The 26,095-nt window shown below is 31.4% G+C and overlaps 2 protein-coding genes across 8 annotated transcripts in view; both read left to right on the top strand.

The window, feature by feature from the left end:
• LOC105203499 (G-protein coupled receptor Mth2) lies at positions 1-24,865 on the top strand. Of its 7 annotated transcripts, none has more exons than XM_039453704.1 (12): positions 3-474; positions 3,276-3,403; positions 14,383-14,514; positions 15,429-15,604; positions 15,924-16,274; positions 17,683-17,983; positions 18,355-18,577; positions 19,304-19,518; positions 19,593-19,671; positions 21,469-21,650; positions 22,849-23,029; positions 24,174-24,865. In XM_039453704.1, the coding sequence occupies exons 3-12, from the start codon at positions 14,493-14,495 to the stop codon at positions 24,403-24,405; spliced, it is 1,962 nt and encodes a 653-aa protein (XP_039309638.1). In that variant the 5' UTR covers positions 3-474; positions 3,276-3,403; positions 14,383-14,492; the 3' UTR covers positions 24,406-24,865. The 7 variants fall into 7 exon arrangements, with proteins under 7 accessions (XP_039309636.1, XP_039309638.1, XP_039309637.1 ...); XM_039453703.1 differs by having other exon boundaries at positions 15,390-15,604; XM_039453702.1 differs by lacking the exons at positions 14,383-14,514; positions 15,429-15,604 and adding an exon at positions 3,762-4,484 and having other exon boundaries at positions 1-474.
• LOC120358681 (G-protein coupled receptor Mth2-like) overlaps positions 4,797-26,095 on the top strand; it is a 42,580-nt gene continuing 21,281 nt past the window's right edge. Inside the window, exons 1-3 of the mRNA XM_039453713.1 lie at positions 4,797-6,473; positions 6,630-6,927; positions 7,298-7,526. Of these exons, the coding sequence (XP_039309647.1) occupies positions 6,345-6,473; positions 6,630-6,927; positions 7,298-7,526 (656 nt within the window). The 5' untranslated portion in view covers positions 4,797-6,344. The remainder of the gene's footprint in view (positions 6,474-6,629; positions 6,928-7,297; positions 7,527-26,095) is intronic.

Raw genomic sequence — 26,095 nt, 5'->3', positions numbered from 1 at the left:
TTCTTACGGTTCTTGTGGGGAGGTTCTAAGGTTGCTGCACGTTACAGAAAACTGATAATATGGATCGAAGTAAAGGTATGTCGGTACTCTGCACTTATCATAATATGAGAAATCCTGCTTGGAGCTGTGAAGAAGGATTTTCGAAATGAGTTGCGGCTCTAGCCGCGAACTTGAGGGAGAGTTCGCTAGCTTGGCCAACGTCGGTACATCCAGGAAATTTGCGGACTGCCCAAAGGCAACGATATACATATTATACTTCAAGCTGTGCATCGAAGAACGAAAGCGCGAACGCGCGAGCCGCAAGGACCGCGTGATAAGATAGGCCCAATCGCAAGGCATCACAAATCCCCTTGAGTGGGATAGGAAGCCTTCCAAACCTCCTTTAAAAAATTTTAACTTCACTTCTCTGTTGAGACCGTCGACGTCCAGACGAACCGTGAGAACATCCCGCCTCGACGAGGAGCGTTCGTGTTGGTAAGACAAAACAACATTTTGTAAAGCCGGTTTGGCCGATCGATTAGGTGACGCGCAATAGACACCGGTGTCGTCTTTATGAGAAATCTAGAGATTATTAAATAAGAAATTAGACATTGTGTCTAAAAAAAACTTAGGGCATTACATGCCAAAATAAACCACTCATTTTTGACAAATTTTTCAGATTTTAAAACTTATTGAAGTATGGGTTAAAAGATATAATTTTTTATGCAAAATCTTAATCCAACTCTTTGAGTACATGCAAAGGGAATAATGTTTGCAATTTATTATTATCTATTTATCTCAATTTTTTTCGGAGAGAAAGAGGAATTAATATAATAAAATTAGCGTCGTTTCCTATAGGAAAAGGTTCACTGTTTCACATGGTGATATCTTAATTTTAGGTAATTATTTATTATCAATCCTATTCAAGAATTTGAAATCTTTGAAATTATATCATAACTAGATACCGATTTTTATACTAAATCCTTCAAAATAAAGTACATGTTTGCTTTAACTGTTCGATTCAATTCGTAGTACTAAATACCTGTGCTGCGCCGGTGTTTTTCAAGTGTTAAGGCCTATCCAGACAAATTTGCATAACTACATAATTATATGTATAAGGAATTTAACTGGTTTATGCTCTTATTCATGTGCTAATGAACCAATCAATTTCTTTATGTATGTAAATGGTTATGCAACTATGCAAGTTTCTAAAAATAGGTCCTTTATACTATGTAAACAATTTCGCATCACAAAGATTTTAAAGCTTTTGAAATTGCTAAAATACAGACATCATTCAAACCAGGGTTCATTGTCAGTAAAAAAAATGCACATTTTGCCGAATTTCAACTAAAACTGTTCTCCTTACCTCACCAACATGCACGTAATCCAAATATCAATCGACATTTGGAATGCGCTGGAAATAGTGAGGTAAGTAGAAAGCTTTCAATCGAAAATTAGCCAAAATGTGCATTTTTGCGAAGCCCAGATCTAAACCTTATTCACAGGATTACTAATCGTAATTTAAACATTTTTTCAAGTACTTTAAATTTAAAGCATTTCAATAATGTCTTCTATATTTAATATTTGCAATTTGATTAACATAATAAATGCAAATATGTTTTCTGAAATACTTAATAAAATAATGCATTATTTATTTATACACACATATATATATATATATATATATATATATATAAAATAAATAGCAAAAATTTTCTAAATGCATTCGCGATGTGTACTAAGTTTATGAAATAAAAGTATGTATGAACCTGTTATACAAGAATGTCACACAATTTTATTGCGTAACATTCTTGCAAGTTTGTAGATACTTCTACTACATAAACTTATTGTTAGTACACGTTAAAGATGCATTTAAAAAATTTTCCCTCGGATAGTCAACAAAAGCCATAAGACAAAGTTTTTGCTTGTATATTTTCTACTTGATTGACGTACCTAAGCAAAATTTGCCCAATCTTAAAAAACCCAATTAAAAAATTTAGTGGCTGTGATAGATTTCAGAAACATTTCCGTTGCAACATATTATATCGCAGTTTTAAAAACATTTCTATAGCAATCTTTCACAAGATATTTTAGTCCTTTCATTTCTAAATGATACTATTGCATATGAAGTAACGATTAGCACTTAAAACTTTGTGTGCACCATGAGATCCTTTACATCACGAAATCAGATTTTATTCGCATCGACTATAGTATTATAATCAAACAGTCACGACATCATATCACATAAACAATCACCGATTTCTGAACATCGTTATAAGATTTCTCGTTTAGAATGATTATTTTATCCAAGGCTGTCTCCCGCACATTTAATAAGATTCGATTCTTTACTACTTTCTATTTTAAAATCAAGCATAAAAAGTCGTTTATCAAGGTAATGTTAAATGAATGTTTACAAGCTGTCCAGACTAAACACGTTTCGTAATGTATAAATAGATACTGTTACGTACGATCTACACTTGCGATACGTCGTGCACAATATACATAATACACACATACACAAGCGGATGCAACACGCGCATTCGGACGGCATGGTAGATGGTCAAGCGCATACACACAAGAAAAAAGAGAAAGTCTCGGACATCGCGGTGTCAATGTCGCAATCGTCAAAAACAAATTATAAATGACTCATTAAAAGAATATCGATGTCTCCTCCTGAGCTCGTTGCAACTGTCTCGATCTCTCGGCAATCATTTTGCGGCGTTTGGGATTTCGCGATTCACGTTGTTCAATAGAAGCAAAAATTTTGGAATTGAGATTAATCTAGACAGAGCTCGAAAAACCAGTGAATATAAATGAGGTTGGCGGAAGATTTCCTTCTCTCATTCCGTCAAAAACTACGACAGTGTCCGAGACTTCTCAATATACACGAGACTCAGGGTGATTACACCCCTTTTTTAATTCCGCAAAATAGAAGAGTAGGGGAGGGACAGATTTTCAGGATAATATCAACTGATGTTATGTTGAGGCGTTGAAATAAAGAGTGCGTTTGAAGAGATCATTACTAGCGTTATTTGTGTCTTCTACCTTTATCATTCATTAGATGTTCACAAGAAAAGACTATTGCAAATAACGCTAATAACATCTCTCCAAACACACTCCTAAGAGAGCTCTCAATTCGCTTTTCCGCGCTAATCTATTCGGTTGTGACACATCGAGAAACATGTGTAAATAATGCGGACGAATGTCAAAGAATAATTTCATTAAGAGCAACGTATCCTCAGACTGGGGGAGGCAATGTTATAAAATTAATGGGACGAGTTGTTGATTTATTACAGAGACACATACAAAGGAAACGAGTATTCGACTGAATAGATAACTCGCTGCAACGTAACATCACTTCAAAAAGACAAGAAAATTGATAAATAAAGAGAGAACTGAGTGAGGATCGCAATTTTTCAAACAAGTAAGTTAATTATTTATTCTGTTACTTTCATTGCAATGCGTTAAATAAATGTTTATCCCAATTTTTTGTTGATAAACAAAATAAATAATACATTTAGATAGAAAGATATATATAAAAATTTAATTTATAGATACGTTCTAATTTATAAATATATAAGAATATAATATCTTTGCTTAGAAAAGAAAAAGAAATATTGAAGATAAATATTGATTTTGGTTTAAAATTTTAATAATCACCTATTACAAAATAATAATTTTATATCAAGTATTGTATAACCTAATTTAAAATGGTACAAACTTAAATTTATGCTCAGAATGATTTCAATAAAAACATAATAATTCAAGTTATTATTAAACAGATAGCAACTATTTCTGCCCGGAGTAGTAAACGAAAGAAGAATCGAAACGCACAGAAATAAAATTAAGTGCAGGAAAGCAATATTGTTGTGCATAAAACTTACAAATCGATGTGAAATGACGGTTTAAAACTAAGCAATTAAAGAAATTGGTTTAAATACGACTTAAAATAATAATTCAGCAGGAAAGTATGAAGAAGTTCTTTTTGAATAAGAGTGAAAAACGCTGCATGTATTATTTGTAGACAAGTAAATTATATTTTTATTAAAATGAAGTGTACGTAGAAAAAACAGGTTTAAGTACAAAAAGCAGCAGCTTTGAAATGTGACTGCAAATTAATCAAAATAATAATCTGGAAGTATCAATTAAGAACGTGACGTTGACTTTAAAAAAGCGATAATAATACAGAGATATATACTTTGTATTAAATAAACGAATAATTACAGTTTTACACAACTATGTCTATGATAAGGTTTGCTTTGCTCGGCCTGCTATTATCCTTGATAAAAGCATCATCCGAGTGGCAACTAACGAAATGTTGCCCACCGGGACAGATCTATGTAAACAGTTTCAACAACTGTGAATCATTACCGTTATTCGCGATAGACGTTTATTCTCACTATTGGAACATTACCCGAGAGTTCCAAAGAATTCCTCAGTGCAACGAACCTGAGGATCTTGTGACAACGGCACTCGACGATTTCGAATCTGACACTGTCTTAGAGGTAAATTGACATTAAATTGATCTTGTTTATCTTTAACTTTAAGGTCGCAATGTCATGATTGACAAGATAGAAATCAAGTTTTATGAAAAGTATAAAGAGAATAATAAAGTATAAAGAGAAATGTAGGAAAGACAAGAAATGCTTTTTTGATTCGCTAATGTACCAATTCATATCATTTAAAAGAAAAATAATAATATCCACACTTCGCATACCATTCTAATCATATAATTAAAGTAAAATGTAATTTAATAACAATTAAATGATGTTATAAGCGAGTAACTCTTGCTTAACAACTTAACAAATTGTTTGTAGGTGCCAGCTTGCCTTGAATATTTTTACACGTCAGGAGAAATAAAACCCATAATAATAATTCGTCACTGTCCATTAAACAAGGACCAACAAGTGAAAGCAAATGATACATCTTTTCCGCAACTCTTACACACCAGAAAATGTTGCTTTGGCGATACAATATTCGACAGCGGCGCAAAGACATGTGTGACCCGATTAAACGAATCACAGAGTCTTGGAGCATTTTTGTTCAATAGATCAACTGACGCAGAAAGTTCAGTGATACTCACCCAAGGTCCACCTAAGTGTAAAGGGCCGATCGTTAACTATGAAATTAACGAAAATGATATCTTCCTACGAAACAATACATATTCGGTGAGCAAGAAATTAGAACTTCTAATTGTAAAATAATTTTCATAACAATTGCGTATCAATTATTATTTTAAGTATGCTGGAAATTTAAATTTTTTAGTTAGGTTAACAATATGCAATTAAAGAAAATAAAATTTCAGTTTTACACAAGATTTTATTGCACAATATTTCTTTTGATGTTTCGTTTTTTCACTTTTATGCATGAACAAAGTATACATTGGCACAAATATGATTTCTGAATTATACAGTAGCGTCTATTAATATTTTGACACAAATATTTTTAGCGATATTGTTTTATTTTTACTATATATCCAAAAAATTATCTTACCAAGGTGACAAAAATAAATTCTTGTACCTAATTAAAACAAAAATATTGAAACTTCTTGCTCATACATAAATATTTTGTAACCAAATTGTATTTGAAGTCACCATAAGTATTTTATCATTATTTGAAATATTAATTTTAGCCAGAATTTATAACTAAATGCTTATATTGTAAATATATTAATGTTCTGTCTTACAATGTTTAGTGGCATATCCATTTGCTTTGATTACTGCCGCACAAAGAAGTGACATTAAGTTGAGGAGCTTTAATATGAGAGTAAGAAGGATTTTTATCCATTTTACTTTTAAAACCATGAAAAAAAGCTTCGTATTTGAATATTTGCTTTTCTTAACGTACGTACCTAAGCTCTTCCTACATTGTCCTTGTAGGATTTAAATCGGGACTCTGAATAGGCTAGTCTAAAGCTGTTATTGTTTTCTTATAAATGAAGCTAATTACAAGTTTAGAGGTGCCAATGTATATTATGTATACATTTTTCACTTTTTCTGAGATGACAGTTCTTAAAAGATGCTATGTTAATGTTAGTAATAAAGATTGGCTTCTTAATTTATTAATTCCGTGATATTATTTATTCTGATTCAAACTAAGAGCTGTGTTTGAAACCGAAAGTAACGATACATAGTCCATAAGACTCAGATATTTTATGCAAAATCAAAGAATATTATTTCAGGCACAAATCCTGCTAAAATTAAAGTTAAAACCGTACACAAGCCTATCTTGTCTATAAATGTATTATGTACAAAACGTGATCTAGTCTCAATTGTACATTAAATGTATTGCCAGTTAGAAAACAGCATCATATTTATCTTGCGTGGGTAATACTGTGTAATTGTATAAATTTTTATGGCATTATCATGTCAATAGCACAAATTTTGATGATGATGGTTTTAAAAATGCTAACAAGTTGTTACATAAAGTTGTCACGTAATGAAGGTATCAATTTAGCAACAAATGCAAATTTAGGCTTCATAATTCTGACAACAGTAAGTGTTATGATTGCGTGCAATATACCAGTAATAAAATAAACACATTGTTATGTAAGATAATTTATAGAAACATTTATACCTTTCAAAATAGAAAACTTCTGGATATGTCGATAAGAATAAAAACAACATTAAATGATTCAAATAACTTAACAGGTCATGGTACCAATGCTGAAAAATAATGTCAAAGAAGAACCAATTACTGAGGATAACGCTTGTCTCGAGATGACGCCGGATTTTGCAGTTAAAAGAAAATTGATAATCCGTATCTGCAGAGATCCGGAATTCTGTGACACGAACGCTTGTATCAGAAAGTGCTGTCCGGAAGATAGATATTTTTATGAAGACGGTTGCATTAGTTTTCTCTATTTTACCAATGAAGTGGGAGAATTTTACAATGCTTTTGTGAACGCCGTGAATCAGATAAATTCGTTCACTTTCGACACGAAAAAAAGTATTACTAATCAGAATTACCAAACTGAATAATTTCCTCAAATTTTTATAATGGTGGAATTTCTGGGAAAATGCAAATAGTATAGATATTTACATTTTCTTCTTACAAAAATTATGAATTTTGTGTTCTGTTAAATAGTTTCACTTGCTAATAACAAAACCTAAATTTAGCGTAAAATCCCCTAATCTGACAAACCTACATCTAATGGTATTTAAACAATTCTACTATTTCTCGCTAAGAAGAATTTATATTTTTATGTTTACTACATTGCTTCTCTGTCATTACTAATTGATTATAAATAATAGTTGACAACTGTCGACGTTAATTCTACCCACAGAGAAACGGAATTAATTTACTTCTCTTTACTTAGGCCACGGAATTTTGATTCAGAAACCATCGTGTGACTCTGTGCACAGTTACGATCCTCATAATTGGGAAAAACTTGTGTTACTGACATCAAATGGACATATTTTTATCAATAATTATGATACGGACAACATGTACTGCTTCGAAGTCCGACATAACTATTCCGACTACAACTCTGTTCGTTTTGAATTGTTTGCCTGTTCCAAATACCTGAGTAATGAGCATTTTAAAAGGTATATTATTTCTATTACAGTCTCAAACTATATCACAGTCTTCTACTATAAAATATATTATGCAACAACTGCATGTATAACTATTATAATTGTTATTCGTATATAGCCATTGACAAAATTATTAGGCATTCTTGCTTTTTGATAACATTTATAAAGATAGTGCTATTTATTTCCTTTTAATTGAAAAATTTGTTAAATAAATAGGGTGCCTAATAATTTTGTCAAAGGCTGTACATTTACCAGCTCTATTACTATTTTCACTCATCTTTATCTTTATAAATATGATCAAATAGAGAGATTGTATTAAAATATGGGATTTGTCAATACCTTGTTATATCGGAAATTTGTTCCGGAAATGTGAATTTGTGTTGATTTCCTAGTAATTAATTACAATTTAATGCATCAGACTTTAATAAACAATGCTAGCAAATTATTATGCATTCAGACTTTTATCTGTTCCACCTCAAATATTTTAAATTTGATTAAATTCGACAGATTTAGTTTGTTTTAATTTTACGATGTCAAAAAATCATAACATACTCGAGGTGTGTTCAAAAAGTATCGCGAATTTTGTGTTTTTTCAAAAATTATTTATTTATTCATGAATATCTATTTTGTCCCCTTCAAAGTAATCCCCATGAGATATTATACACTTGTGCCAACGGTTTTTCCAATCTTCGAAGCACTTCAAAAAATCATTTTTTTTTATCTTGTTCAGCTCCTCCTTCGATGCCGTCTTTATCTCGTCAAGCGTAGCGTAACGTCGTCCTTTCATGGGCCTCTTCAGTTTAGGGAACAAGAAAAAGTCACAGGGGGCCAGATCTGGGGAATACGGTGGCTGCGGCATCATTAGTGTGTTGTTTTTGGCCAAAAAGTCGCGCACAAGCAACGATGTGTGAGCAGGGGCGTTATCGTGGTGCAAAAGCCAATTTTTGTTCTTCCACAAATCCGGGCGTTTCTGGCGGATTGCTTCGCGCAAATTGCGCATAACTTGCAGGTAATATTCCTTATTGACCGTTCTACCCTGTGGCAAGAACTCATGATGCACCACGCCCCTGCAATCGAAGAAAACTGTCAGCAAAACTTTCACATTCGACCGAACTTGGCGCGCTTTTTTCGGTCTTGGTTCGTGCGGCAGCTTCCATTGAGATGATTGAGCTTTGGTTTCCACGTCATAACCATAAACCCACGATTCGTCACCAGTTATGACCCTCTGGAGCAAATTTGGGTCGTCGCGGACAGAGTCCAACATCTCATTAGCAATGTTCATGCGATGCTGTTTTTGGTCGCAATTGAGCAATTTTGGTACGAATTTCGCGGCGACCCGTCTCATGCCCAAATCATTGATAAAAATCGAATGGCACGAGCCAATCGATATGTTTAGGTCCTCAGCAACTTCTCTAACGGTGATTCGACGATTGGCCAATACCATTTTCTCCACTTCATTAATTTTTTCGTCTGTTGTTGAAGTGCTCGGGCGTCCGGCACGCTCTTCGTCGTTCACATCTTCTCGGCCTTCTGAGAACATTTTGTACCACCGATAAACGTTGCTTCGGTCCAAGGTAGCTTCTCCGTATGCCACAGTCAACATTCGGAATGCATCCGCGCACTTAATTTCGTTTTTCACACAAAATTTGATACAGGTTCTTTGATCCATTTTTTTGAATAGGTAAAAATCGAAGACGATCCAAAACACGTGCAAGCAAAGCAGCTGTCAACAATTAAGTGAACATTCAAAATGGCCGAGCTTGTCGGCATAAGTGAGAGACATGAGTACCAACATAACGCCACAAAAAGATCGAAATTCGAATATACGTAACCCGCGAAAATTCAAAATTCGCGATTTAGTTTGTTTGAATTTTACGATGTCAAAAAATCATAACATACTCGTATAGTAACATGGCTAGCACCATATAATTAAAAAATATTCGAGTATTTGAGAGCTGTAAGTATTTTAGTTATACGTATATGCAGGACAAGGAAAAGCATTAATAATGTATGTGAAATTGATAAAAATAATGTCAGATCAATTTTCGAGCATTAGATAAATGTGTCGCTTTTGTATATCCTACGAATTATGAAACCTAAAATGCATTTTTTGTTTAGCGCTAACTGGTGGTTCGACATATCGGATGTCAGATGTATATTTCTACTGATGACGTTGCCAGTGTACTTACAGTATCTGCAAAATATTCATGGACAAACGGTTTTTCGGAAGTTATTAAATTTTGGTTGATCAACTAATATCGGAATCGATCGCAACTCTTCGGAAGGCGCTTTAATACGTTGAGAACTGTAAGAAAAATATTTTTTTGTACACAGAACTCTATTATGTAATATTGTAAAATAAATATTTTATGATGATTTTTTTTTTTTATTAAATAATCTATGTTAAACGCTAGAACTCTTTGTAGAACACATCTAGAACTATAGATCTTTTAAACTCCTACAAGAATTAGGTCTGGAAAATCACGCAGGACAAACTAAGACGCTGCGTGAACTGGCGTCTCTCTTTGTCGTATGTGTTTTTTTCGCTTTAAAGGCCAGAACTACTTGTTTTATCTATTAAGAACTGTAGAACTATTGAAAATAAACCCAGAACTGTCAATGTTTAGTGAATTTTCACCAAATGATATGCCAGCTTCACACGTGTTGCAACCTTCCCTTGTTGCAACCTACCCCGTCCTCCCCTAAGTAAACTTAGACTAAAAGTTTTTACGCACAAAATTATTTGTAAGGTAAATATAATTACGTAGTTTGTGTTAGTAAGACGAAACATTTCGTAAAGCCGGTTTTGCCGATCGGTTAAGTGCCGCGCAGTAGACACTGATAAGTAGCCACCGGTGTCATTTTTATAAAAAATCTAAAGATTACTACATAAGAAATTGGACATCGTATCTAAAACTTAGGGCATTTGTCGACAAAATAAGACACCTGTTTTTTAAATATTTTTCGGATTTTAAAACTTATTGTGGTTGAAGGGTTTAAAGATATAATTTTTCGTGCAAAATCTTAATACACATCTTTGAGTACGTGCAAACGGAATAACGTTTGCAATTTATTAATATTCATTTAGGTATCTCAACTTTTTCGGAAAGAAAGTAGAATGAATATAATGAAGTTGGCGTCATTTCCTATAAGAAATAGTCTGCTTACACATAGTGATATCTTAATTTTAAATAATTATCGATAATCAATCCTATTCAAGAATTTGAAATCTCAGAAATTACTTCATAACTCAAAATGAAGTACTATATGTCTACTTTAACTGTTCAATTCGACTCAAAGTACCAAACACCAGTACTGCGCCAGTGTTTTTCAAGTCTTAGGTCCTATTTAGACAAATTTGCAGAGCTGCATAATTATATGCAAATTAATTGGTTTATGTTCTTATGCATGTGCTAATGGACCAATGAATTTCTTTATATATGTACATACAGTTAGTAGCTAAAAGGTTGCAACACATTTTCTTCGATAGTTGTTGGAATGTAGATTGGCTCATCCAACGGTGAACGTAATTTGTTCTTGCCAATGGATCCAACCAATTACGTTCGCCGATAGATGAGCAAGTCTACATTACAAAAACTATCGAAAAAAAAGTGTTGCAACCTTTTGTTAAACTATATTAACTAATTGGTATAACAAAATAAATGCAAATACGTTTTCTGAATGCATAATAAAATAATGCATTATTTATTTATAGATGTATACATATAAAAGAAAATAAATAACAAAAATTTTCTAAATGCCGTCGCAATGTGTGCTAAGTTTATGTAGTAGAAGTACGTATAAACCCGTTATACAAGAATGTCACACAATAATTTTATTGCGTAACGTTCTTGCTGAACAAGTTTGCAGATACTTCAACTACATAAACTTATTGTTAGCACACATTACGGATGCACTTAAAAAATTTCCGCTCGAATAGTTTACGAAAGCAATAAGAAAAATAGACAAATAGACAAATTTCCTGCTTGTATATTTTCTACTTGGTTGACGTATCTAAACAAAATTTGCCCAATTTTTATAAACCCAATTAGAAAATTTTTTGCCTATAATATATTTCAGAAACATTTCCGTTGCATATTATATCGCAAAGTTTTAAAAACATTTCTATAGCAATATTTCACAAGACATTTTAATCCTTTCATTTCTAAACGGTAATATCGCATACGAGGTAACGATTAGAATTTAAAACCTTATGTGCACCATAAGATCCTTTATATCACGAAATCAAATTTTATTCGCATCGACTACAATATTATAATTATAACACAGTCACGACATCATATCACATAAACAATCACCGATTTCTGAACATCGTTATAAGATTTCTCGTTTAGAATGATTATTTTATCCAAGGCTGTCTCTCGCACGTTTAATAAGATTCGATTCTTTACTATTTTCTCTTTTAAAATCAAGCATAAAAAGTCGTTTATCAAGAAGGTCACGTTTAATGAATGTTTACAAACTGTTCAGACTAAACACGTTTCCGTAATGTATAAATAGATACTGTTACGTACGATCTACACTTGCGATACGTCGTGCACAATATACATAATACACATATGCACACAAGCGGATGTAACACGCGCATTCGGACGGCACGGTAGATGGTCAAACGGATGCACACAAAAAAAGAAGAGAAAGTCTCGGACATCGCGGTGTCGATGTTGCAATCGTCAAAAACAAATTATAAACGACTCATTAAAAAAATATCGGTGTCTCCTCCTGAGCTCGTTACAACCGTCCGTCTCGATGTCTCGGCAATTATTTTGCGACGCTTGGGATTTGGCGATCCACGTTGTCCAATAGAGGCAAAGATTTTGGAATGGAGACCAATCTAGACAGAACTCGGAAAACCCGAGAATATAAATGAGATTGGCGGAAGATTTCCTTCTCTCATTCCGTCCGAAACCACGATAGTGTCCGAGTCTTCTCAATATACATCGCGACTCAGGGTGACTACACACCTAGATTAAATCGATCCCGGTTACCGAGTATCAGTGTCGTTCAAGTGAAAATCATAATCATTTATAATCATATAGTAACAATTCGAAAGTGATAAAATAAACTGTTAATGACGCGAAACCACAGAGTGGATCTTAATCCATCCTCATAACAGGTATTAATGTATTTATTAAAAGGCCTAAACGTATATTCAACGTTTATTCAATGTAATGTCTCTTTCATGAGAAAACATCGTTCTGATGTCTCTTTTCTTATACACACACACGCGCGCGCACTCACACACACACACACACACACACACACACACACACACATATATATATATATATATATATATATATATATATATATATATATACTATATATAAAATCACAAGAATACGAACAAGTTACTGATGTACAGCAGTTCTTCAACAGTATACCGGTAATATTTTCTTATTACTGTAGTTGTTTCCGAAAAAATTACAAAAATGGAACTTTAAATATGTAAAACAAAATAAATTAAATGTATATAGACCAACTAGTATTGGCTCTTTAATGGTACTATTTCATATATTTAATTTAATTCACTGAGCCCAATACTGTTAGGTCACTCAAAAAAATAAGAAAAGACGATGTAAGATCAAATTAAACGTTTTTATACGTATAAAATACGTTGAAAACTGCGTTAATTTTTAAATGTTAGCTTTTTCATCTTAACACGTACTAACCAACGTAATATTTTATTCCTCACTAACCATCGTGAGCCTCGCCACTAGTAACTCGTGTTTTACGTTTCTATTAAAGGATACATCGTATAATGCGATGGTTTTCAACCGTAATTTTAATCAGTTTCAACTTTGTAATATACCAAAGTGAAATAACATATTAAAATTTAAAAAATTAAAATTAATTGTATCTTATAAAGCTTTTTTCTCTCAAATTCGGTATTAAAACTAGTCCTCCAGACAAACCATTAACTTTATATTGTATTATTAACTATGCTTGATGACTCAAAATCGATCTACTGATTTCCATTGGGTTTCTCTGACTATGATACAATCCCTCCCTCGCGTGCTGTACTCTTGCTGTTGTCACTGCTTATATTTTAAATATAGTTCTCTTTTAGAGATACAGGGAAAACATGAAAGAAGTATAGAATAGTATTCCTGCAAAACAGTATCAGTTTTAAAAAACGCAGCATATTCATAGAATCATAAATAAACATAGAATAATAAATTTATTGCAAATTAGTGCATTTTTTATTTTTGAATATTAATTATTAATTTAAAATTTGTTCACAAATAAAAAAATGGATTTAGAAATTAAAATTATAATGACTTAAGTGCTATTAATAATTTTTAATTTTGTCCTAAAACTTGAACAATTTTTTTACTTTTTATTTACGAAAGGGATTGAATAAATATTCATTCAACTTCCTGCTAAAAAAAAATTAAATTTTAATTCACGAGATAAAAATTTTGCAGCATTCAAAAGGTAATAAATAGCTTATAATTACATAATTCTGTTCTTTTTTTAATTCTGCAAAATAGATGAGGAGGGGAGGGACAGATTTTTAGCATACCATCACCTGATGTTATGCTGAGGCGTTGAAATAAAAATGCGTTTGAAGGGACCACTACTACCGCTATTTTTGTTTTCTATCTATATCAATCATTAGATGTTAACAAAAAAAGACTAATGCAAATAACAATAATAACATCTCTCCAAATACACCCCTAAGAGAGCTCTCAATTTGCTTTTTCGCGCTATTCGGTTATGTCACATCGAGAAACATGTGTAAATAATGTCGACGAATGTCGCGGAATAATTTCATTAAAAGCAACGTATTCTCAGACTGGGCAATGTTATAAAATTACTAAGACAAGTCGTTGATTAATTACAGAGACACATACAAAGGAAATAAGTATTCGACTGAATACACAGATAACTCGCTGCAACGTAACATCACTTCAGGAAGACAAGAAAATTGGTGAATAGAGAGAAAACTGAGTGATGATCGCAATTTTTCAAACAAGTAAGTTAATTATTTATTCTGTTACTTTTATTGCGATACGTTAAATAGATGTTTATCTCAATTTTTTGTTGATAAACAAAATAAGTAATACATTTAGATTGAAAAATATATATAAAAATTTAATTTATAGAAACGTTATAATTTATAAATATATAAGAATATAATATCTTTGCTTAGAAAAGAAAAAGAAATATTAAAGGTAAATATTGATCTTGGTTTTAAAATTTTAATAATCACTTATTACAAAATAATAATTTGATATCAAGTATTGTAAAACTTAATTTAAAATGGTACAATCATAAATTTATGCTCAGAATGATTTCAACAAAAACATAATAATTCAAGTTATTATTAAATAGATAGCAACTATTTCTGCCCGGAGTAGTAAACGAAAGAAAAATCGAAACACACAGAAATAAAATTAAGTGCAGGAAGACATTAATATTGTTGTGCAGATAACTTACAAATCGCTGTGAAATGGCGATGTAAATTTAAGCAATTAAAGGAATTGGTTTAAATACGACTTACAATAATAATTCATCAGGAAAGTCTGAAGAAGTTCTTTTTGAAGAAGACTGAAAAACGCTGCACGTATTATTTGTAGACAAGTGAATTATATCTTTATTAAAATGAAGTGTACGTAGGAAAAAACAGGTTTAAAGTACAAACTAGAGCAGCAGCTTTGAAATGTAACTACAAAGTAACCGAAATAATAATCTGAAAGCATCAATTAAGAACGTGATGTTGACTTCAGAAAAGCGATAATAATACAGAGATATATACTTTGTATTAAATAAACGAAAAATTACAATTTTACACAACTATGTCTATGATAAGGTCTGCTTTACTCGGTCTGGTATTATTCTTAATAAAAGCATCATCCGAGTGGCAACTGACGAAATGTTGCCCACCAGGACAGATGTTTGTATACAATTCCACCATATGTGTATCAATGCCGATATTCGCAATAGAGGTTTATTCTCACTATTGGAACATTACCCGAGAATTCCAAAAAATTCCTCAGTGCAACGAACCTGAGGATCTTGTGACAACGGTACTCGACGATTTTGAAACTGACACTGTCTTAGAGGTAAATTGACATTAAATTGATCTTGTTTATCTTTAACTTTAAGGTCGCAATGTCATGATTGACAAGATAGAAATCAAGTTTTATAAGAAGTATAAAGAGAATAATAAAAAAGAATAAAGAGAAACCTAGGAAAGACAAGAAATGCTTTTTTGATTTGCTAATATATGTATTTATATCATTTAAAAGAAAAATAATAATATCCACACTTGGCATACCATTCTAATCATATAACTAAAGTAAAATGTTATTTAACAACAATTATTTAAACGATGTTATAAGCGAGTGACTCTTGCTTAACAACTTAACAAATTGTTTGTAGGTGCCAGCTTGCCTTGAATATTTTTACAAGTCAGGGGAAATAAAACCCGTAATAATAATTCGTTACTGTCGATCAAACAAGGACCAACAAGTGAAAGCAAATGATACATCCTTTCCGCAACTCTTACACACCAGAAAATGTTGCTTTGGCGATACAATATTCGACAGCGGCACAAAGATATGTGTGACCCGATTAAACGAATTACAGAGTCTTGGAGCATTTTTGTTCAATAGATCGATTAACGCAGAAAATGCAGTGATACTCACTCAAGGTCCACCTGAGTGTAAAGGGCCGATCGTTAACTATGAAATTAACGAAAACGATATCTTCCTACGAAACAATACATATTCGGTGAGCAAGAAATTAGAACTTCTAATTGTAAGATAATTTTCATAACAAGCGCGTATCAATTATTATTTTAAGTATTCTGGATATTTAAATTTTTTAGTTAGGTTAACAATCTGTAATTAAACAAAACAAAATTTCAGTTTTACACAAGATTTTATTGCATAATATTTCCTTTGATATTTTGTTTTTTCACTTCTATCCATGAACAGAATATACATTGACACAAATATGATTTCCGAATTATACAGTAGTGTCTATAATTATTTTGATAAATATTTTTAGCGATATTGTTTTATTTTTACTATATATCCAAAAAATTATCTTACCAAGGTGACAAAAATAAATTCTTGTAACTAACTAAAACAAAAATATTGAAACTTGTTGCTCATACATAAATATTTTGTAACCAAATTGTATTTGAAGTCACCATAAGTGTTTCAACAATACATGAATTATTAATTTTAGCCAGAATTTATAACTAAAATTGCTTATATTGTAGATATTTTAATGTTCTGTTTTACAATGTTTAGTGGCATATCTATTTGCTTTGATTACTACCGCACAACGAAGTGACATTAAGTTGACGGGCTTATTATGCGAGTAAGGAAGATTTATATCCATTTTACTCTAAAAATCTTGCAAAAGAGCTTCGTATTTGAATATTTGCTTTTCTTAACGTACGTATCTAAGCTCTTCCTACATAGTCCTTGTGGGATTTAAATTGGGACTTTGGAAAGCCTAGTCTAAAACTGTTATTGTTTTCTTATAAAAGAAGCTAATTACAAGTTTAGAGGTGCCAATGTATATTATGTATACATTTTTCACTTTTTCTGAGATGACGGTTCTTAAAAGGTGCTATGTTATTGTTACTAATAAAGATTGGCTTCTTAATTTATTAATTCTGTGATATTATTTATTCTGATTCAAACTAAGAGCTGTGTTTGAAACCAAAAGTAACGACACATAGTTCAAAAGACTCAGATATTCTATGAAAAATTAAAGAATATTATTTCAATCACAAATCCTGCTGAGGTTAGTTAAGGCCATACACAAGCCTATCTTGTCTATAAATGTATTATACACAAAACGTGATCTAATTTCAGTTGTAAATTAAATGTATTGCCAGTTAGAAAACAGCACCATATTTATCTCGCGTGGGTTGTACTGTATAATCTTATAAATTTTTGTGGCATTATCATGTCAATAGTTTAAATTTTGATGATGATGGTTTTAAAAATGCCAACAAGTTGTTACTTAAAGTTGTCACATAATGAAGGTATCAATTTAGCAAGAAATGCAAACTTGGTTTTCATAATTCTGACAACAGTAAATGTTACGATTGTGTGCAATATATCAATAATAAAATAGACACCTTCAGCATACGACGATAAGAATAAAAACAACTTAACAGGTCATGATACCAACGCTGGAAAATAATGTCAAAGAGGAACCAGTTACTGAGGATAACGCTTGTCTCGAGATGACGCCGGAGTTTGCAATTAAAAGAAAATTGATAGTCCGTATCTGCAGAGATCCGGAATTCTGTGACACGAACGCTTGTATCAGAAAGTGTTGTCCCGAAGATAGATATCTTTATGAAGACGGTTGCATTAATTTTCTACGTTTTAAACCTAATGAAGTGGGAGAATTTTACAATGCTCTTGTGAACGCCGTGAATCAGACGAATTCGTTCACTTTCGACACGAACAAAGGTACTTCTAATCAGAGTTACCAAACTGAGAGACTCCCTAAAATTTTTATTAACTTACGGGGGAATTTCTGAAAAAACGCAAATATTACAGATACTCACATTTTCTTCTTTCAAAAATTATGAATTTTGCGTTCTGTCAAATAGTTTCACTTGATATTAGCAAAACCTAAATTTAAAGTAAAATCCCCCAATCTGGCAACCCTACATCTAATGGTATTTAAACACTTCTATTACTTGCTAAGAAAAATTTATATTTTTATGTTTATTACATTGTTCCTCTGTCATTACTAATTGATTATAAATAATAGTTGACAATTGTCGATGTTAATACTACTCACAGAGAAACGAATTAATTTACTTCTGTTTACTTAGACCACGGAGTTTTGATTCAGAACCCATCGTGTGACTCTGTGTACCCTTACTATGACTGGGAAGAACAAGTGTTACTAAAATCAAATGGACATATTTTTATCAATAATTATGATACGGAAAACATGTACTGCTTCGAAGTCCAATATAACTATTCCGACTTCAACTCTGTTAGATTTGAATTGTTTGCCTGTTCCAAATACCTGAGTACTGATCATTATAAAAGGTATATTATTTCTATTATAGTCTCAAACTATATCATAGTCTTCTACTCTAAAATGTATTATGCAATAATTGCATATATAATTATAATAATCATTATTCGTATATAGGCATTGACAAATTTATTAAGCATTCTTGCTTTTTGATAACATTTATAAAGATAGTGTTATTTATTTCCTTTTTAATTGAAAAAAATTGTAATAAATAGAGTGCCTAATAATTTTGTCAATGGCTGTACATTTACCAGCTACTCTATTACTATTTTCACTCATCTTTATCTTTGTAAATATGACCAAATAGAGAAATTGTATTAAAATATGGGATTTGCCAATACCTTGTTATATCAGAAATTTCTTCCGAAAAATGTGAATTTTTGTTGATTTCCTAGTAATTAATTACAATTTAATGCATCAGACTTTAATAAACAATGCTAGCAAATTATTATTTATTCAGACTCTTATCTGTTTCACCTCAAATATTTTAAATTTGATTAAATTCGACAGATTTAGTTTGTTTTAATTTTACAATGTCAAACTTTTAATTAAAAAGTATTTGAGTATTTGAAAGCTGTAAATATTTTAGTTATATGTATACGCAGCCCAAGGAGAAGCATTATTAATGTATGTAAAATTGATAAAAATAATGTCGGATCAATTTTCAAACATTAGATAAACATGTCGCATTTGTATATCCTACGAATTATGAAACCTAAAATGCATTTTTTGTTTAGCGCTAACTGGTGGTTCGCCATATTGGTTGTCAAATGTATATTTCTACTGATGACGTTGCTAGTATACGCGTACTTACCGAATCTGCAAAATATTCATGGAAAAACGGTTATATGTTATGTGAGCAGTATCTTGCTGACTACCATATGCGCATTCATCATCAGTTGGTACAACAAAGTCACATTTGAACGAAAAAGAACATTGTGCAAAGCTATAGGTTTGTATACAAACGTCTTAAGAAATATTCGTATACGAATAATGTTAAAGAAACGTAAAAAAATATTTTTGTAGCTTACATCGGGTTTTTTAGTTTTCATGCGGTGTTTTTTTGGCTTAACGTTATGTGCTTCGACATATGGCGGACTTTTGGGTAAGTCATAGACTATGATACCTTTGAGTTAAATGGGATTATCGTGGATTAGATAAATGAGACACTTATTTTACTATGCACAAAATTAATAATTGTTTTTCTTAAATAATTAATTATTAAATTAATTCTTTTATTTTAATAGTATAAATAAGGTTTATTATCGCACAAAATTATTTTCTTATTTATTTCCATTATATTTCAATTATCTCACTGAATTTTTCACCAGTGTTTTGTGATTTTTATTAACTTCATCTTTATGACTGATCATATTCCAACAGTATATTTCTTAACTTATAAGATTCAATAAAAATTATAATCTTCAATTGTTTAAATATATATTTACAAAAGTAGACAAAGAAATATTAACTTTTTATAAAATATTAATAATTGCTTTGCACATTCTTTTTACATAGCGTTTTAACAAAATTCCATGATATGGTAAATTATACTGTTGATATGGCAATCATATATTTAAAAGTTAAATTTGGAAAATATCGTTTATTACCCTGGTAAAAATAAAAAACTTCTTGAAGTCGTACAAGCGTCGTATATGCTCATACTCCGATGTCCAAATCTACGTTTTATGAAGAGTTCAATTACACCTTCGTCACTCTTTTCATTTACTTTTTCTTTACGATCCGATATTTCACTTTACGCTTTACGCTTGCTTGTTTTATTTTGCCAGGGTAACAAAGCGTATCTAAGTGAAATAGCATAAATTTGTAATTATTTGATACTGGCAACTTGCCATATATTTGTCCTCAACAAATTTGAATATATCGACATTGAAGCAACTCGCAGGTAACAATGTAAATCTGTATTGTTAGTCCAATAGCGACATTTTACTTGTCAGAATTATGAGAAGCATATTATAATGAATTATAATCTGTTGCTATTATATTTCTGAAGATGTAAAGTTTTTCGCTGATGTTATCTTTAAGTAACTATCTCGTGTTAGTATGGCTAAATTTCAAAGATGATTTAATCGGATATAAATGTTCAAACTTTGTGTATCTTTCTTGAACGGCACTTATATTTATCAAACTACAATAGCGAATGGATATGAACAAGCGGAACGAGACTACACATACTCGCTTATCGCGAAATTGCCTCTATTGTTAAACTTGCACAGAAATATCGATACATCCTTTGCGGACTACACGCAGGCTTATTTCGCCGCAGGACCATCTCACTTCCCTGTAGGCCTATTCTGTAACTTTATAGTGACAATTCGGTATCGTTACAGAGTCATTGCGCAGATATTATACATGGTAAAAAAGCTGCGCAATGACACGTAACGATATCCCTAGCTGTCGTTAAGAATTACAGAATATGTTTACTGTTCTAGGATCTTTTCCCCAATCCTGCCACCTCCGTTATCACTCAACCGCGATTTTCCCCTCCTTCGCTTATCTTTCTGGGGACCTACGCAATTGATTACATATTTGCATCGCATCCAAACGTTCGCAAACTTGACATTTCGTCAAGTCCCGATCGGATCATTTTTTAATCTTACACACGTAATCCGATAAAAAGATGGCTATATAAAGACACTATAATATGCATTTTGAATCAGTATCAATGATGGAGATTTCAGACTTCAATCTAAATTGTCGACAAATTGCTGGCAAATTGTTACATAATAAAGGCATCAACTTGTCAAGAAATGCGAATTCGATTGCTACAAATCTGATAATAACGCATGCTATGATTAAAAGCAATATTTCAGCATTTACATAGACACAATGCTAACTTAATAAGATCTAATAAGTTAATGTTAATTTATCTTCTCCACAGATCTGTACGTGAGAATATGAATATAAAGGACCGCAAGAATACGAAACGATTTCTGTTGTACTGTTTATATGGATGGGGCATCCCTCTACTGCTGTCAATCCTCATTATCGTTGCTGATAACACGGATTTCTTGCCAGAATATCTGACACCCGATATTGGCGATGTCGCATGTGCGTTAACATGTGAGTTATTAATCGATAATAATTTTCCGAAAGATGATATAACATAAGTTAGTCAATACTAGTATCGGAGTTCATGGAAATATAACCGATTTCTTATACTGAAACCTAACTTGTCTGCACAGTGTTGAATATTTCTTCAAATCTTCTTGATATAATAATTTACGCAGCAAATAGATAGATATGGTGGTAAAACTTTGGAAGAGTTACCCCTCTCCCTCGATGACTTTGACCTTTACATATGTTATAGAGGCATGGATAATAAACAACTTTTCCTAATAAATTAATCGGCGCTCTGGTACAGTTTTCGAGATATAGTTGGTGAAAGAGAAAACAGTTTTTCTTAATTATTTCAGAAAATATTCATTTTACAAAAAAATGTGTCAAACAAAAAATGAAGTCCGTAATAAGTTCTATAAAAAACAGCTCTATAAAAAAGAGTCATATACATATTTTACCTAACTTCGATACTTTAGTCGCGATAGTACAAAAACTGTTTTACTATAAAATAAGTTTTTTTAAATTTTCAGTAGTTTTGCGTGAAAAGCAGATGCTTGGGCAAGCACTACTTAAAATTTAAAAAAATTAATTTTAAAACAGTTTTTCTACTATAGCGACTAAAATATTAAAGGTAAAATGTGTATATGACCTTTTTTATAGAGCTTATTGCGTGCTTCACTTTTTGTTTGATCTTTTTTTTGTAAAATAAATATTTTCTGAAATAATTAAGAAATATTGTTTTCTCTTTCTCTAAGTATATCTTGAAAACTGTACGAGACCGCCGATTGATTAATTTATAAGGAAAAGTTGTTCAGTATCCATGCCTCTATATAAATATGTAAAGGCCAAAATTTGAACTTATGTACATGGTACCCTTTATAATCATGAATTTTTTTGTAAGGGTTAATTTAGATTTAACAGAAAAAAAAAATGTTGATGAGAAATCACATTTCTTGCAATATCTTGAAATTGTGTGGCTCTTTTGAAATGAAACTTGGCACAAAATTTTCTTTTATCTGGGTAGATATTTTTCTCGGTTCATAACGATTCATTGGGCACGGGACTCAAAATTCCCATCTTTGTCTTGCTACACCTCCTTCTCCAGAAGCACAATATTTTCAGTTTATGTTATAATTTTCTATGTATAGCGTAATAATTTTAAAATAGATTAATGAAATTTTATTGTGATTTTAATCAAAAGCTAAAGACAGTTGGAATAACTACAGCGATTTAATTTTCGCTTATGGACCGGAGACGATTGTGACAATATCCAACGTGGTGTTTTTCATTCTCACAGCAAAATATTACAATACAGTAAAAGCGGATATAAAAAATATAAATACCGATCCCGGAAGCAAACAATTTGATTCCATTAAGAACAGGTGAGTGCTTTTGCGTCTTAAAACATCGATTTTCTTTTCATTTTTGGAAGTAAATGTAAACTAAAAAACAAAGTTTAAAAAATTTATAGTTAAAGTAAATTTTTAACGCGTATTTTAGGACCTATTATGTTAATTTTATTATTTTCATCTTATATCTAAAGTTCTGCAACCTACGCAAAAATGCAAGAATTGCTGTCTACTAAAAAATGAAACACCAGAATATGATAATAAAATAGTATATGTTCCAAAAATTAGTTTATACTATTGGTTTCTATTACGAATAATCAATTAAATAACTATGCTGTGTAAAAATAACCATTACTTAGTTCTAACTAGCTACCTGGTAAATATCATTTTGCAATAAATAAAATTATTTCTTTGGCTTTATTGAGTGCAAAATAGTATTTACTAGGTAACCAGATCTAAATGATAGTTTGTTTTTCAAAGCACAATTATCTAACTGATTATTCATAATAGAAATCCATAATAGAAAATGTAAACTAAATTTTAAATTTCTAGTTTCTAAATTTCAGTTTTTTTATCAAGATTTCCTCATTTAGAGGAAGTTAATCACGTTTGCCATTTATGTATGCCAATAAACACTAACTTTCAATGTTACAATTTTACATTCAATATATAACTGTTCAATACAACATATTTTATATCACATATTTTATTTGAGTGTGAAATTATTACGTTTATATCCTCGTTCTCGTTACTTAAATGTGTTGATACATCATATTAGAATCATATAACCATATATAAATTACTCGTCTTAAGCATTTATTCTTTTTACTATTACTTTGTATAAACAAGCATAAATATTACTAATATCATATTCAATGTAACATTAATATTATGTTATTGTCAGTTAAGGTTTACTAAGTACATACAAATAATGGTGATAATTTCCAATAAATGAGAATTGATTTATAAATAATTATTTTGGTTGCTATAGCAAATGTCCAAAGAATCCTAAATACATTCTAATAATATAACAATATTTATCTAGATTTATAGCTGTTTTATCTGTATTTATGAGTGATATCTTTACGTACCGTTTACTTTATTTCCAATTTTATTTTATAGAAAAATTGAGTTATATTATTTTTTAATGGATTGTATTTATATTATTTCTCAATAGATTTATCATGTTCGTCAAACTGTTCATCGTTATGGGAATGCAATGGATATTCGAGACAGTAAACTACTTCCTCATCAAATCTTTAGGTTCCGATCATCACGTGAAGGTGTTTTTTTACCTCATTTTAGTCTTAGAGTGTCTTGAAGGTTTATTGATTTTCATTATTTTTGTTATGAAAAAAAACGTGTATCAAGCTATTCGCAAACGATTGCAAGATATAAAAAAAAATTAATCTGCAACGTAATGTCATTGTTTACTTATATAGTCAGGAAAAACGCGATCAACTACGCTATATTTTTGTTTCATTTACGCGACTTATGTTTTAAAAAGAGTCGATAACTAAGCCATATTGAGAATTTAAGAGATCGGAAAAAGAGTAACGATATAAAAGAGAGAGCAACAATTCAAATAGGAAAACAGATGGACCGGAAAAGATGGTCCCAACTAGCAATACAATGAATTGAATAAGGAAAGGAAACAAACAGAAAGATTGCAACAAAAGTTCGAAAAGATCATTGCCTGAAAGCGACATCCTGCTCTAGTGAAATTTGGTTTATACCAAAATGAATGGACAAAAGACGTTGAAGAAATCACCAATACGTCGAAAGTAAAGCAATCTGTCAGTTTGTTTTCTGTTCCTAAATTTGCTAATGGAACCAATGTATTAAAATAAAATAGGTGAAAAGAAAGGGTACTATGGATACTGTGGACATTACAGCTACCCCCATTATTCCCATCATTAGGTGACAAAATCAAATAATTGTTTATGGAATTATACAATTAGTTTCCCGCCGTTTTTAATAGCACTAATATGTCAATACACAATAATATATATCATGAATATTATTGCAAAAAGTGGACATATACATAACATTAATACAATATTGCTATAATATTACAAATTATCAAAAATGTTGAACAATATTTTCGGAATATTATTTTAATATGTATTATTTTAACTTTTAATAACATTTATGTGATGTTCGAGAAATATTATAAAGCCTACAGGGCTTAAAATACTAGTAAGCATCTAGTGTTCTACTAGATGCTCATTGTCTACGATTGTCTTTAAGGTTTACTCATGTTAATTATTTTCGTTTTGAAAAAAGTATGTATCAAACGATTCGCAAATGATAGGAATCACATGATATCAAAGAGAACCTGCTACGTGATTGTTCACTTATACGGTCTAGAAAAGAGCGATTATCAGTACTTTTTGTTTAATTTACGCGACATATTCTTTAAAAGGAAGTCGATTGTTCGATACACGCATCGTCGCGATCGCTCGGTTCGCATCGCGCATTGTCGCGATCGCTTCGTTTTTATCGCCTGCTCCGTTTTCATCGCGAATCTTTGCTTGGTAACAGGCGTCTGTTCACGTATATTTTCCGTATAATATACGTATATGCCGTATATCGTCAGGCGCTGGACAGGTGCATACGAGCATTTCTGATCGTCGAATGATCGTCAATTTCTGCGGTGCTCTCGCGCTCTGCAACCGCATTGATTAAATAATTTCGGAATCGACGGCAACTCTTCGAAAGGTGCTTTAATATGTTGAGAATTGTAGGGAACATATTTTTTGGTACACAGAACTCTCGAATATACACCAGCGTCTGACCCATATGCGCGAATATACGACTTTCGCGGAAGATAACAAGTTTTTTCTAATTAATAAATAATTAAATCGACCGGAACTCTTCGGAAGGCGTTTAGATACGTTCAGAACTGGAGGAAAAATATTCTTTTGTACACAGAACTCTATTATGTAATGTTATAAAATAAATATTTTATGATAATTTTCTTTTAAATTAAATAAACTATGTTAAACGATAGAACTCTTTGTAGAACTCATCTAGAACTATAGATCTTTTAAAATCCTACAAGAATTGGATCTGGAAAATCACGCAGGACAAACTGAG

This window comes from Solenopsis invicta, chromosome 9 (genome assembly GCF_016802725.1).
Source record: "Solenopsis invicta isolate M01_SB chromosome 9, UNIL_Sinv_3.0, whole genome shotgun sequence".
NCBI classification, from domain to species: Eukaryota; Metazoa; Arthropoda; class Insecta; order Hymenoptera; family Formicidae; genus Solenopsis; species Solenopsis invicta.
The sequence above is the reverse complement of the archived record's forward strand: the minus strand, read 5'-3'. Positions and strand labels throughout refer to the sequence as shown.

Excerpts from the sequence above, each read along its gene's own strand:
- LOC105203499 (XM_039453702.1), top strand. The coding sequence starts at position 4,218 with ATGTCTATGATAAGGTTTGCTTTGCTCGGCCTGCTATTATCCTTGATA. Across the intron at positions 19,672-21,468 it reads GACATATGGCGGACTTTTGG|ATCTGTACGTGAGAATATGA; the intron begins GTAAGTCATAGA and ends TCTTCTCCACAG. Across the intron at positions 21,651-22,848 it reads TGTCGCATGTGCGTTAACAT|CTAAAGACAGTTGGAATAAC; the intron begins GTGAGTTATTAA and ends TTTAATCAAAAG.